The following is a 15,043-nucleotide window of genomic DNA, read 5'->3' on the forward strand; positions in this document are numbered from 1 at the left end:
TTCCTCCTCACCAGGCTGAGAAGGATCAGTTTATGCCATTTGTTGTGAGATATCAAAAGAATGGAGAAATGTCCTAGCAAAATCTTTGCAAATGGAGTGCATAAATCCCTCAGTGCACCCTACGCACAAGCCTTTGAGCCAGTTTGTATCCTATAAGAACTATTCCTCTTGTGGGAGTGGGGAGATTAATGGGGAGAGGGTGCTGAATGAGTGCATTAAGGACTGGATTTCACCAGTGTTAATGCACAAGGATTTTACTTTGTCAAGGTTTTCCCCTTTTAAATCCTGTGGTTTTAGCTGTAAATATTCTATGATTGGCACATAACAATCAATGATGGTCTCATGACTCCACTAGACCTAAAAGAGTTATGACAGACAAGAAAAAAATTACCTGTGCAAGTAGACCTGGTTGGATCTGGAGAGGCTGAGCTTCTGGAGCCTGAGTGACAATTGGAACTGCATTCTCCATCCGCACAGAATAACCAGCATGCTTTGAAGGGGAGGCTTGTAACCCTTTACCAGGAAATAAATAAAAGAATTTTTTAATAAGTTATTAGTTAACAGAAACTCTTCTTAACTTGGCTGCAATTTTAATGGAAAATAAGACATTTTTTCGAAGAGATGCTTAATTGTTGTCGTTTAGTCGTTTTCAGTCATGTCTGATTCTTGTGACCCTATTTGGGGTGTTCTTTGCAAAGATACTGGAGTGGTCTGTCATTTCCCTCTTCAGCTCATTTTACAGATGAGGAAAGTGAGACAAACAGAATTCAATGACTTACCCAGCATCATATAGCTAGTAAGTGTCTGAGACCAGATTTGAAGTTGGGAAGATGAGTCTTCCTGACTTCAGGCCCGGCGCTCTGTCCACTGTGCCACCTTGCTCTAAATAGAAAATACTAAAGCCAATTTTGAAACAAAGATGCCTGTTATCTGAGAACAAGGGCATAATTAAGGATTTTATGAAGATAAGCAATGTATTTAGGCAAGAGTCAACTGCTGTTTGGGAAACTGTAATAGAAAGATTTTCAACTAGCTACCTTTCAAAATAATGCTGTGTGCTTCAAGAATGGAAAGACTAACTATCCTAAATCCTGGATTCCACTAGCTTTAATGCTGGCTACTTCTCTAGACTTCTGTTTCCTGACTTCTAAGTAGCTGTCATATTTTTTACCTCTAAGGGGTAAGAAAACCAATGTTTGAGATTTCTGGATAAACACGGACATATATGATCATCTGCCTATAGGGGTGGGGTGAGGGTGGGAATGTAAGTAAATCCAAAAACCATTTGACTTTAAAATCTTTTTAGCTAACATATTAATTTTCATAATTAAATTTTATTTATATGGAAACAAATTCCACAGCAAAACCACACTAATGGAGAGGCAGTGTGATGTAGAAGAATAAAGAGTAGGCATTTGAGTCAGGAAATCTTGGGTTCAAGACCTGCCTCTGACACTGAATCAAGACTCATGAACATAATAGTAGTACAAAGCGGTATAATTTTTTTAACTTAACCTGATCTAGCAGTGGCAGCAACATTCAAATAGTGAGCCTGACTAGTAGATTACTTTTAGGTAAAAGTATGATATTATTTCTAAGTTGGTAAAAAAAAAATGACAAGAGTTAGAATCTAGTTAAGCTACTACTCCAGTACTAAACACAATGGAAAACAACTAACATTCTCATTAGGAAGCTCACAATATCTTCCACTCTAGAAACTTCAAAGAGTAAGATTCTATAACATCAAAATCGTCTATGGCAGAATATTTTGGATGTCAGAAAACTGGAAGTTTTCAAGTGACTAGAAGACAAGAAAATAAGTAGTATGAGAATAGCCATCACTCTACAAGAATCTGTCTTTCCTTACCTTGAAAACCTGGGGGACACACGATAAGGGCTTGCTGGAAGGGGTCAGGCCGGGCACAGATCTGCGCTGTTCCAGTCTGCAGGGGCATACTCCGCTGGGCCACTGCAGCCATGGATGCCGCTGAGGGCTGGTAGAGTGTAGATTGGTAGTTTAGTATGGAGACTTCGGGATTGGCTAAGGAAATAGTGGCACTGGTGGAGGTGGGAGCCAGGTTGGTGGCCTAAAGGAATGATGGGAATTAAACAAAAATAAACAAAAATAAAAAATGAGGGAGGTGGTATGTTGGAACACACAACGCTAAAGCAAGTAAACGAACACAAAGAAGAACAAAACCAAGAGCAAAAGCAAAGACAGAGGGGAGTGGAAAATAGAATTGAAAGGTCTCACAAGTTAACTTAGATACCTGCTGACAACTGAGGACCCACAGCACATCTCTGTGATTACACATACTCCCCTGATGGCTAGAGAGCCAATTCCCTCTGCAGAGAGATTATATTTATTTAACAGGAAGGAATAAATTCTTATTCAGAATTAGGCTTATTGTTTGAGGTCTCTGTGTCCTCATGGTAATTGTGTTCAACTGCTAAATCTTATGAACAGCAGAGATGAGAACAAATGGTCAAGAGAGTTTAAAGATGTCTCACCATGGGCCACTGAAATTATTCTCACCTCACTTCCTCTCGTTAAAAAAAATCTTTTAGAATGATGTCTAACTGGTAGGCAGAGACTTCAGAAGGAAATCAAATTCTACTTCCTTTCTCACGCCCCATGTCAACTTTCTTTCCTGTGCTTCTTCAGAGAGGAGGCAGAGTAATGTTTGTTCTTCAGTAACACTGCCTGTGCAGTTTTGTGTTACTGTATCAACCAACAAGCATGTACAACATGTTCATTATGTCATATATACAGTGCTTGGTGCTGTGGGAGAAGCTAGAGAACTCAGTGGTCTCTGCTTAAAATCTAGATGGGAAGACGAGACTAATTATGTGAAACAACTAGAAAAAATGAATATATAAATAAATGCAAAAATGTGTGTCTAATAGACTCCAAATGCTCTCAGAATTAAGAGAGGAACATGAGTGAAGTCCGGGGTAATCAGAGAATCCTTCAGGCAGAGGTGACTTAGGCAAGGATTTGAAGGATGTGTAGAATTTAGTTAGGAGAGAAGACCAAGAGCAGAGATATAGAAGAAGAAATAATGACTCAGATTTTCAAGAGTTGGGAGGGACTTAAAGACTCTAACCCAACTTACACCTCTTGAGGCAGTCCATTACATTTCTGGATAGTTCTGAATATCACAAATCTTCCTTACATCAATACAAACAGAAAACCTATTCTTTAGAATAAACATCCTTGGTTCCATAATATGGCATGAACTCAAGGCTCTTTAGTATCCCAATTGTCCTTTTCTGGACACTCTAATTTATGAATGTCCTTTCTAAAATGTGGCATCCAGAACTGAACTGAATATCCCAGATGTGGTCTGACCAACAGGACTTTAACTTATCAGTGCAGCCTAAGATTGTATTTGCTTTCTTGGATGCCTTATCCCAGTTTTTTCCCATTGGTCCATGAAAATCTCCAGACTGTTTTCAAACTACTGTCTAGCCATATCCCTCCCATTTTGTACTCTCATTTTCTGAACCCAAGTGTAAGACTTCATATTCTTCTCTGTTACATTTCATTTTATTCCATTTTGCCCCATAGAATTTAAGTGCCTTGAGGGCAGAGACTTCTTCATTTTTGTCTTTTTAGCTCCAGTGCATGGCATAGTCCTGAGCACATAATAGGGACTTAAATGTTTATTAATTGTGCTTGTAAATTCAGTATCCTAGCTTGTCAAGATATTTTTTAATTCTAATTTTGTCTCTTAGCTATCTTTCCCAGCAAATCTTATAAGTCTGGAATCTGTGCTTTTATTTGGTTCATTGATAAAAATGTTAAGCAGAACAGATTCTTAGGACACCCCACTGGAGTTTCCCTAAGTCATTATCAACAATTAACATCAATTTTGATTGATCATTTAATCAGTTCCAAATCTATCTAATTGTATTATCTTCTAGCCCATTTCTTTTCATTTTCCACAGGAAAAATATACAAGAAAAATTCACATTTACAAAGTACTTTCCTCATAATAACTTTGTAAGGTAAGTAATACAAGTATCATCCCCATTTTACAGATGAGATCACTAAAGGAAAAAATTGTTAACTGACTCACCTAAGATAGTGAATGAAATGTTGGAGCAAAGACTCAAATTCGGGCCTTGTCATTCTAAAGCCATTGTATATTACACTACACATTCTGATCAGAAAATAAGAAGACCGGAAGATTAGAACAGAGGGTTCAAATTGAAGAATTATAGGAAATAAGACTGGAAAGAAGGGATGAGTCAGATTACAAAAGGTCTAGGAGAGTAGGTGAAAAAAAAAAAGAGGTTTGATGTTTAAGTAGCAAGGAGTTATTAGCCTTTGGAGCAAAGGAGTAAGATAATATGGTGACAGTATTGTTTAATTAGGAATGATTAATCTGGTAGGAATATGTCAGATGTTTTGCAGGAAGTAGAGAGTAAACTGAGGAAGGGGTGCTTAGCTGGGAGAATGATGAAATTGTCTAAGCATGCAGTATTAAGTACCTGGAGTAGGAAGTAGACATGGGAATGAAGAGAAAGGAACTGATAGGAGAGGGATTTCAAAATAAGAATAAAGAGGAATTGCTGGGTACAAGACATGAAGTAGAGAGATGAGTCAAGGATGACTTTAAAGCTTTTGAGTCTTGGTGGCTTGGGAAACTGGTGGTCCTACCGGCAGAGATGAAGAATCTGTTTTGAAGAGTTTAATCTTATTTATTTATTTGATTGATTGATTGGCAAGGCAATTGGGGTTAAGTGACTTGCCCACAGTCACACAGCTAGTGTAAAGTCTCTGGTCTGAGATAACATTTGAACTCAGGTCCTTCTGACTCCAAGGCTGGTGCTCTATCCACTCCACCACGTAGCTGCCCCAAGAGTTTAATTTTAGACATGTGTTTTGACAGAAAGACATTGGGGTAGAAATGTTCAGTACTCAGCTAAAGATATGAGACTGCAGCTCAGATGAGAAGCCAATAGAGTCTCTAGATTAGTAGTCTACAAACTGACTATTGATTGATGGATGCTGTTAAAACAGATGAGCTTTATGGAGAAGAAAATGTAGTAAGAACAATAAAAGGCTGAAGACAGCCTTGCTTGGGGAATATCACAGTTTGGGAACAGGAAACTAGGAAAAGAAATACAAGCTGAGAGGGAAGAAAAGCAGGATGATAAGAGCATAATGGAAGGCAAAACAAGACAATCTCAACAAGTTGCTGAACGAGTATTAGATGCAATAAAGAAGTAAAAGAATAGCTGTAAATCAAATTACATTTTGAATACAGTGTTGCTCTTAATATTGAAAAGAATTACAGAGTGAATTAGAAATTTGCAAGTCACCACCCAAGGGATCTGTTTTTTTTTTAAGTTTGTCATGTCTAATTTGAAAAACAAAAACAAGGTACAACCTACACTTTTGTCTGGAAGAAACTAGAAAAGGTTTATGTGAATCTATTTTATTCGTTGATTAAATGGCTGGTGGAAAAAAAAAACAAAAAAAAAGTTACATATTCCCCCTCACACTATTTTCTCTAGCATTATCTAACTGCCTAGTGGATACCTTTATTTAGATGTCTTGCTTTCTTCATCCATGCATGTCTAAATCTGAGATCATCTCTCCTCAAAAAACAAAAACAAAAACAGCTTTCCCTTTTAATTTCCCATTTTTGTCAGTGATACCATAATAGTCTCAATCTTTGAAACCCCAGAAAGGTCCTTGACTCTCCACCCTTCCTTAATTTCCATAATCCAATCAGGCACCAAGTTCATTAGTTTTCCTCTGTAATATCTCTTGAATCCATCCCTTTTTTCTATTATCACTACCCCTACCTTAGTCCAGACCCTTAGCTCTTGCTTGGTCTATAATCTCTTTTCCCTTTGTATAAAGTTTTCAAATTCATCTAACATACCTGCAGCTGCTCAGAAACTTCCAGTGGATCCTGACTACCTAGAGAACAAGATCTGTACTCCTAGCATGGCTTTTAAGGCTCTCTACAATCAGTTCCAGACTAATCTACTATTACTTCTCTCTAAGAATTTCTACCCAGCATTTCTAGCTTAAGTCCCCTCCTCTCCACTTCCACACCTGCCACCGTAGTTAAGGCCCTCATTACCACTCACTTGGACTATTGCAACAGCCAGTTAAACAATAAAACAAATAAATAAAACAAAACCCAGTGGCTTCCTATTAAATGTATAAAATAAAATATAATTAAATAGCCAGCCCCCCAATAAAACAAAACAAAACCCAGTGGCTTCCTATTATGTATAAAATAAAATATAATTAAAAATACCATAAAGTCTTCTGTTTGACATTTAAAGTTCTTCACAACTTGGCCCCTTTATCTTTCCAGTCTTCTTATACATCGTTCTCCTCACATTCTATGACCCAGCTCTACTGACCTGCTCACTGTTTTGTACATGCAGTTCTCCATTTCCTATCTTTGTCTTTGCATCGACTGGCCCTCCTGCTTGGAAAGGATCTTATCTCCATCCCTTGGAATCCATGGTTTACTTTATTTTTTATTTATTTTTACTTTGCATTTTTAAAGATTTATTCAAGCTCATTACTGTCTATTCAGACACCACCTAGGAACTACTTTTTAGACTGCTACAATTGTTTATAAAGGGAGAGATAATCAACAACTTTCTTTTTTTCTCCATTTTATTTTTTTAAGGATGCTTTTATTTTTTTCTCACATGTAAAAATGATTTTTTAACATTTGCTTTTTATAATTTTTGAGTTGCAAATTCCCTCCCTCCCTTGCCCCGCCCTTGAGAAAGAAGCAAGCATTTTGATATAGATGTACAATCATGCAAAACATTTCCATATTAGCTATGTTGCAAAAGAGAACACAGACAAAAAGAAAACAGGAAAAATAAATAAAGAAAAGTTTAAAAAGTACACTTCGATCTGAATACAGACTGCATGGCATGGTTTACTTTAAGACTGCTCAAGAGCCACCTTCTCCATTAATCCTTTGCTGGTTTTCTCTCCCTTTTCCTCCCCCCCCCCCCACTGCTAGTGTACTCACTCCCAAAACTCTTTTGTATATATTTTACATCTTATTTAAAGATATTATCTCCAATTAGAACTTACACTCTCTGAGCACAGGAATCGCTTTTCTTTTGTCTTTGTACCTTCAGTGCTCAGCACGTGCCAGGCACGTAGTAAGTACTTAATAAGTGATTGTTGATTTGAGAGCCTTCTGTTCCATCCAAACTAATTTATTTCTAGTTCCCACACATGGCTGGCACATTTATACTTCCCTAGCATTGCTAAACTCTCCCTATCCCTCTGTATATATTTAAGTTCTTTTTTTGTTCTTTTTTTTTTTAAATGTAGCTGATGTCCCACTGATTTCATGAAGCCTTCTCTGATCAAGCTTAAAGTGACTGTCCCTTTTCTGAACTACTATAGCATTAATTGTATGTATTACACATATTTGGTACTCAGTGAGTGCTCTAAGTGATCTTTTTTATGTAGAAGGCTTGTCTTTTTCTAGACTGTAAGCTCCTTGAGAGGAGTGCCTTATACCTCTCCATATACTTAGCACAGTGCCTTGAACACAGGCATTCAATAAATGCCTGATGATGAAATATATGTTTGTCTTTTGGAGGAGACAAGGCATACATTTGTGTGACTCACTGGGACAGCAGAAGTGGTGACTGACTTGAATGGGAGAAGGAGAAACAGAACAGAAGATACCTAAATGCACATCTTCCCTTAGTACCTTTCATATCTCTTAATCATCTCAGCTTCTAGTTTTCCCCCATCCTTAGTTATAAAGCCTTTCTTTTCCTTTCAGCGTTACCTTCTCCAACATTCAATTTTTTCAGTACAGGACATGAAAAGTACTTTTAAATTCTTCAATATACAAAGACTACCATCTATTACAGGTCACTAAACTTTAGTTTGGCAGAATTGAGAGCTATAGTTTCTGGTCTTGGTTGTGCCATTAATCAGTCGTGTTACGGTGAGCTAGTTATTTTAAACTACCCATATCCCAGTTTCCCCTTATATAAAAGGAAGGGACTGGACTACTTGATTTCTAGACTATGAGGACTAACAGATTTTAGCATTCAGTGCTGAATAAATGTCAAAGATAAAAGCTAGCATCTCCCTGCCATCAGTCCCACACTGGGAGAGAGAAAAGAACTACAGAATGCCTACCATGTGACTCATATAAGAAAACTTACTCTGGCTAAGCCAATGTCCAACACAAAAGGGATTTAGCTTCTCAGGGAAAGTATGGTCAGAAACAAACTCTATTAAATCATACCTATCCATTTATCTTGTTTCATATTTAATTGTGCTGAATTCTGGACTGGAAACAAGTTCAGTGGAAGACGATGCCTGATCCCCAGAATGTTCTACAAAGTACATAGAGCAAAGGCCCTCTTATGTTTTATTGCAACTAGTGATGTCATTTTGGCATGTTCTTCCTTTCCCTCCCACCTCTGGCTCTTGCCTTACCTGGTTGTGGACAGTGTTCAGCTGGTTGTTAAAGGTCATGGTTAGGTTGGTAGATGTGCTGGGGGCCACATGGGTGATGAAAGGTGTTTTACTCTGATTCACTGTATCATACATATTCACCCGGCGCTTGCAAATCTCCATATTCTGGAAGCAAGACTTGACACTTTTCATCAGGAAGGGGGAGGAAAAGATGAAGGGAGACAAAAGAATTGGGGCAAAAGGAAATGGGGTGGGTGGGAAGGAGGTGGAGAGAAAAAAAGAGAAAGTGTTAAAGAGAACATAATGAAATCAACTACAAATTTCAACTGTAAGTCAAAATTTCCTGCTTCTCTCTCTAAACAAAGGCTATGTATTAGTAATACTTAAAATTCTTTAGATAAAGGAAAAAAAATTTTTTTTCTACCCTCATAGGTAAAGGAAATATGTAGCACATACAAGCTGATAAGTGGATCTAGTTAAAATCTTATATCCTTTATATTTTTAACAATCTTCTAGGCCAAAGATTCTTAACCTTTTTTGTGTCATGGATAGTTTTTGGCAGTCTGAATATTTTTAAGTGATAAAATAAAATACATACAAATACGAAGAAAAAAATATAAAAAAAAAGTTTATCAACTCTAGGTTAAAACTCCCTGCTCTAGCCCACATTCCTTTTTTCCATTTTCAACCCTTAATAGGGTTGTATTCACATAATTCCAATTTTAAGCCCCTTAAGAGCAGAAACTACATTTTCTCCTTCTTTTGTATACCCCACAGTGCTAAGCACATTATAAAAACTTCCTGATTTGTCAACACTTTCATACAAATGGCTAGTTGGCCATGATTTCCACTTTGCTCCTGAGGCCATTCTCTGTCTTTCACTCTTATTCCAGAAAAGCAAGAGATCCCAAGGCTGACTATCAGCTTAGGGCTGGTCCAGGGAACTGCTATTTCCCCTCAAGGGTACTGCGCATGCGAGCATACACACACACACACACACACACACACACACACACACACACACACACGCACACGCGCGCGCGCGCAGGCATCAGACACTTGCTTCCTTATGCATAAACGTCTGTTTTTAACTTTTCTCTCTTTCCCTCTCTCTTTTTCTCTTCATTCCATTTATAAGTTAAAAATAAAAAAGAGAGAAACCCTAATGATATCTGAGCTGAGAACTTTGCCTCTTTATTGAGGAAACTGAGGCCATTATTCATGAGCTCCCTCTTTGCTCCTCCACTCTGGTTCCTTCCTCCCAGGCTCTGATAATGAGGTGGCCTTTCTCCTTGCCAAAGCCAACCTCTTTCCACAGGCCATTTATTTCACCCTGTCCTGTCCTCTCTAGCACATTTCCCCCTTAATCATCTCTCTTCAACTTCACCAGCCATGGTTCCTTTCCTTTAACCTTCAAACAAACCCAAGTCACCCCTAACCTTAAACCTTCACTAGACCTTACTCTACTCTCAAGTTATCATTGTATTATCTCTCCTTCCTTTCTCAGTTAAATTCCTACAAAATGCTGTTTATACTCGTTGCCTTCACATTGTCTTTCTCTTCAATCCTTGGCAGTTTGGCTACTCATAACTTGGCAGTTTTGACCTTATAATCAACAAACTGTTCTCTCCAAAATGACCACTAATCTTGAATGGCCAAATCTATAGGTTTTCTTATTGCTCATCCTTTTTGACCTCCATGTTTCATTTGAAGCTGTCGATCACTTCCTCTCCTCTTGGAAATTCTCTCCTCTTTGGGTTTTTGTGACACTGTTGTTTCCTGATTCTCCTCTTACTTGTTTGATCCTTCTCAGTCTCTTTTGCTGGCTAATTATCACCCCCTAAATGCAAGTATACCCAGGGCTATGTTCTAAGCATTTTTTCTCCCTACATTCTCTCTTGCTTACTTCATCATTTCCCATGGCTTTAATTATCATCTCTATACAGATTTCTATCTGTCTCTTTATCTGGCTCTCCCTTGAGCTACAGTTTCACATCACTATTGGACATTTCAAATGGGAGTTTTGAACTCAACATGACCAAAACACAACTCATCCATTATCATTTCGTCCCAAAGCCATCTCTCTTTCAAAATTCCTTTTACCTGTTGAAAGCATCACTATCCTTCTAGTCTCTCAGGTTTATTACTTCAGCATTATCCTCAGCTCTTCACTCTCCCTTACCCCATATATCCAAGCAGTTATCAAATCTTGGCATATCTGTCTTTATGATATTTTTTGTATCCAACCCCTTATCTTTATTCACATAGTTACTGATTTAGTTCAGGCCCTTATCACCTCTTGTCTGGACTAATGCAATGACTTCCTAATTGGTCTTCCTGCCTTATGTTTCTACTTATTCCAATCCATTTTCCACATAACTGCCAAAGTGATTTTCCATAAGCTTGGATCTGATCACATCACTAGTTTACTCAATAAACTCCAATGGTTCCCTGTTGTTTATAGAATAAAATAAAAACTCCCCATCTGGCTTTTAAAATCCTTCACAGCCAAGGCTTAACCTGTCTTTCCAGCCTTAAACATTACTTTCCTTCCTGAACTCCATGATTCAGCCAAACTGGCTTTCTTTCTCTTTCTCACACATGGCACTCCATTTTCCATCTCGGTACTTCTGCTGTGGCTTTCCACCGATGCCTGGCATTTACTCTCCTCGTTTTTGACAAATAGAAGTGTAAGTGCCACCTTCTATGTGAAGCCTTTCCTGATGCCCTCCCCTCCTACTTTTTAATTACGTGTATTTATTCTCTTTACCTCTGTGTGGTATACATTTCTATATGGTTGTCTTCCTTGACAGACTAGAAGCTCCTTGAGAGTAAAGAATATTTCATTCTTTGTATTTGCATCTCTAACACCCAGTGTAGTGCCTGGTATATAGTAGTGAACTGAGAAATGCTTACTGATTGATAAGAATGATGCTACTAGTATATGTATATTAAAGAAAAAGAAAGTACACCAAACTCCAAAACCCCATGAGCACCCAAAAATCACCTTCAGAATCTGCTTCCTTGTTGTCCTTTTAATTAAAAATCTGCTTTTTTTCATGTTCTCCATATTATGTTTATACTGATAACATCTAATAAGGATCATAAAATTTTGAGTTGGAAAGGGAACTTAAGACATCATCTAGTCCAACCCCTTCATTTTATAGATGAAGAGACTAAGGCCCCAGGAGGTTAAGGGATTTTCCTCAAGTTGATAACTAATACTTGAGTATAAGATTATATAATAGTTTCCTCCTAGAACCTTAGAGCTGAAAGGGACTTTGAGGTCATATGGCCCAGGTTCCTGCCTTCAGGTGAACGTATAATCATCCAAGACAAATGGTTTCTTTTTATTTTTTTTGGTGAGGCAGTTGGGGTTAAATGACTTGCTCAGAGTCACACAGCTAGTGAGTGTTATTTGTCTGAGGTCAGATTTGAACTCAGGTCCTCCTGACTTCAGGGCCAGTACTGTATCCACTGTGCCACCTAGCTGTCTCCCCTAACAAGAACGTTTTTTTATTTTTTTTGGACAAATGGTTTCTTGAAATTCTCTTGACATGGAGACATTATAAACCATTCCATTAACTCATCCCAGCATTTTATCACTATAACAATTAAGAAATTCTTCCTTTACAACCATCAAAGTCTTTCTGGCTTTAGTTGAAGTCTATTTCTTCTTGTGTTAATCTTGCATAGAAATTGCTCAGCCAGCTCTTTAAAGACTCATGTCCTCCTTATATTCCTCTATACAGGTATAGTGATTATACTTAGTGCTGCCTATATGATTCCTATTGAGATGCTTTAGAATCTTTAAAGGACATTGAAGGAAGTGATCAAATCCTTATCTGTGATTTAACTTGCTTAGAATATCTAGGTTTATAGGACAGGTTATTTACATAAGCTGCTATCCAAGCATCTTGTTTTACTCCCATGGCCCAGTAATACTGACTTAAGCCTTAGTTCAAATAATTAAGTCAGACCCTACACAGTTTAATCACTGAGATGTACACAGCTGAGCTGAAATTTCCTTATATCAACTCTAGCACTAAGGAAGTATGCTCTCTTGTAGCTGTTGCAAAGAGATTTAACCTGTATAACAAACACTCCCCTTCCCCAGCTGATAACCCAGATCAAGGTTAGTTAGGGGTCAGGGCCAACACTGAGAATTCAGGCCTAGTTAATAGTCATGGCAGTGTTAATGGAGATCAATCAACAAGCATTTATTAAACAACTGTAATTTGTCAGGCACTGTGGTTGTGCCTACTGAGACTGGGTCCATTTTAGGTTGGGCTAAAAATAGCTCTACTGTTTAATATTTAATATTTAATAATTAAACTGATTGTACTTTTGATATTGCCATTATGGGCACAACCCTTCATATATGGTTCCCCAGTGTTTAGAACGGCCCAGTAGTTCACCTAGTTTTGGTTGTCTCCTATTTTCCCACCGTTCTCTCTTTTAAATTGTTATAAAACACCAAGAAGGAGGCTTACTGTGTGCTATGGGGAAAATCAAGCAAGTGTGTCATGGTAACAAAGGGGTGGTTCAGGGTTTCGATCGGTGTGACCCTCTTATCTGCATCAATGGTCAGCATCTTCTTCAGCAGGTCTATGAATTCTCGCCGGTCAGCCTTTTCCACTAACATGTCACTCCCTTCCAGATCTGTGGTCATATTCACCTAGAGGGAGAACCAGACAAGTCACAGTGGATCCTTCCCTTGACTCTCTCTGCATTTTCTGTTTCAGCTCACCTTTAGCCCACCCCACAACTGAGTAGCCTCCATCTTGCCTATTAGGGGGCCAGGTAGCAACTCTTCACAGCCCTCCTTAGCTAGTTTGACTATTCAGGATGTGGCTTAGGACTTTGCAATAGAGGCATGGGGACAAAAAGGGGGAGGGGGTAAAACCTATGAGACATCAGCAGTCTGCTAGAGAATGAGATATGAGTTGATTAATGTTTTGACCCCTTAACCTGAAGCAAAGTTATTTGTTATCCTTTATAAAAAATTAACGATAACTGAATAATAAGAAATTAGAAGAAATAAAATGAGGGAAAAGTTAGCTCATGAACACTCTGTGGAAGAACAACTGACATGTCTTTCATCCTTTTCTAATCTAAATATCACCTCATGGGAGAAATCAGATACTGAATGCCCCCTTTACTGCTTTTTTTAAAAACTGTAACATTTTATTTCAGGGTCTGAATTCTTTCTATCTTCAAAATGTCTTCCCTGAAATGATCTCTGACCAACATAGGCGGGGGTCAGAGTTCATTATTTGTAGTTTATATTTGTGCTTATTTTCCACCGATGCCTTCTGCAGATCATTTTCTGTTGATCCCTTCTAACATGCCTCAGTTAAAAAGGTAGCAGTTTTCCTCAAAATCTTTGCTGATCCTAGTTATAGAAAGAGGTTTTCAAAGTGGTTATTGGTCTACACATCCCCATCTCTACATGACTTTAATGTAAACTCCTCTTTCCATTAAAAAGTTTTATTTTGGTAAGGTGCTAGACTCATTTTTCACACTTAAGGAGATGGCAGCTTGTACTTATTATAAAGGTATATTCATTCTTTAAGACCTAAAAAGTAATGACTTCTTCCTCTATGTCTGGGATGTCTGAGTTTACTGATATGGCTAAATTCTTCCACAGGAAATATTAGCAGGATAGACTATTATTAGTCTCACAAAACGAATTCCTTTACTGAAAACTGCTTGTAACAAAAATATCATACTTTTAAGATATTTCATAGGCCCAAATGGTAATCTTACTAAAACTAGTTAGGGCCTATGTATATATCTTATACCCATGTTCAAAGTAATTCAGGGCCAAATGACATGATTAAGGGAGCTTGTGGATTTCCACCAAGCATTCTTCATCCCATCTGTCAAAGAACTTGGCATTTACTAAGTCTTCTTATACCTGGGTAATCAAAGGGCTTCCACTACTTACCCATGAAGCTTACCTGTGCCATGTCATCCAAACAGTTAAAAATGTACTTCCTTGCTTCCTTCGACTTAATCCCTGTCTCTGCCTCATGATCATCTGGTGTCTGGTCAAAACAAGTAAAAGCTGACTGGTTATCTAAACTACTCCCAAATCAGCATAGCTAGTACACTTAGCAATTCTGGTCCATGATCCCTTCCCTATTTTTGAAAGGAAACCTTTCAAAGGCCTTCAATTTTGCAAACTTCATTGAAACCTCACCCAGTGAAAAGCCTCCAGGTTTCAAAATGATCTCTACTAATCAGACTGTTCCCTTCTTCCAAGATTAATCTGACAGATGAAGAGGAATTACAGAATTCTCTTATTACCTTTAGCCTCCACAAAGGATATGGTGAGTCTGTATCACGGTTGAAAAACCTTGTTGTCTTTGTTCCTGCACTTAATAAATATTCTGCTGGCAAACCTTGTGTTTGTGAAATATATCGAATCTGTGAAAGAAGAGAAAATAAAGTCACGGTATCACTGACCTTCTGTTGTGTTAGTGGCTTTAGGGGATTTCAGAACAAGAGAAATTACAATTTTATACACAAAAACAAAAAGAAAAGAAAATGGAGGAGGGGGAAGAGTAGAAAAGAAAGAATGGAAAAATTAAG

General features: G+C 37.9%; 1 protein-coding gene across 3 annotated transcripts in view; it reads right to left on the reverse strand.

Annotated features, from left to right (window-relative positions):
- HIPK2 (homeodomain interacting protein kinase 2) overlaps positions 1–15,043 on the reverse strand; it is a 164,254-nt gene that overhangs the window by 62,442 nt on the left and 86,769 nt on the right. For all 3 annotated transcript variants that reach the window (XM_027842364.1, XM_027842365.1, XM_027842363.1), the window contains exons 3-8: positions 14,759–14,878; positions 14,410–14,496; positions 12,940–13,124; positions 8,468–8,630; positions 1,868–2,087; positions 392–513 (exon numbers count right to left, since the gene is read on the reverse strand). In XM_027842364.1, the coding sequence (XP_027698165.1) occupies positions 392–513; positions 1,868–2,087; positions 8,468–8,630; positions 12,940–13,124; positions 14,410–14,496; positions 14,759–14,878 (897 nt within the window). The remainder of the gene's footprint in view (positions 1–391; positions 514–1,867; positions 2,088–8,467; positions 8,631–12,939; positions 13,125–14,409; positions 14,497–14,758; positions 14,879–15,043) is intronic.

The sequence above is a fragment of the Vombatus ursinus genome, unplaced genomic scaffold (assembly GCF_900497805.2).
Source record: "Vombatus ursinus unplaced genomic scaffold, bare-nosed wombat genome assembly UNPS02014870.1, whole genome shotgun sequence".
Taxonomy (NCBI): Eukaryota; Metazoa; Chordata; class Mammalia; order Diprotodontia; family Vombatidae; genus Vombatus; species Vombatus ursinus.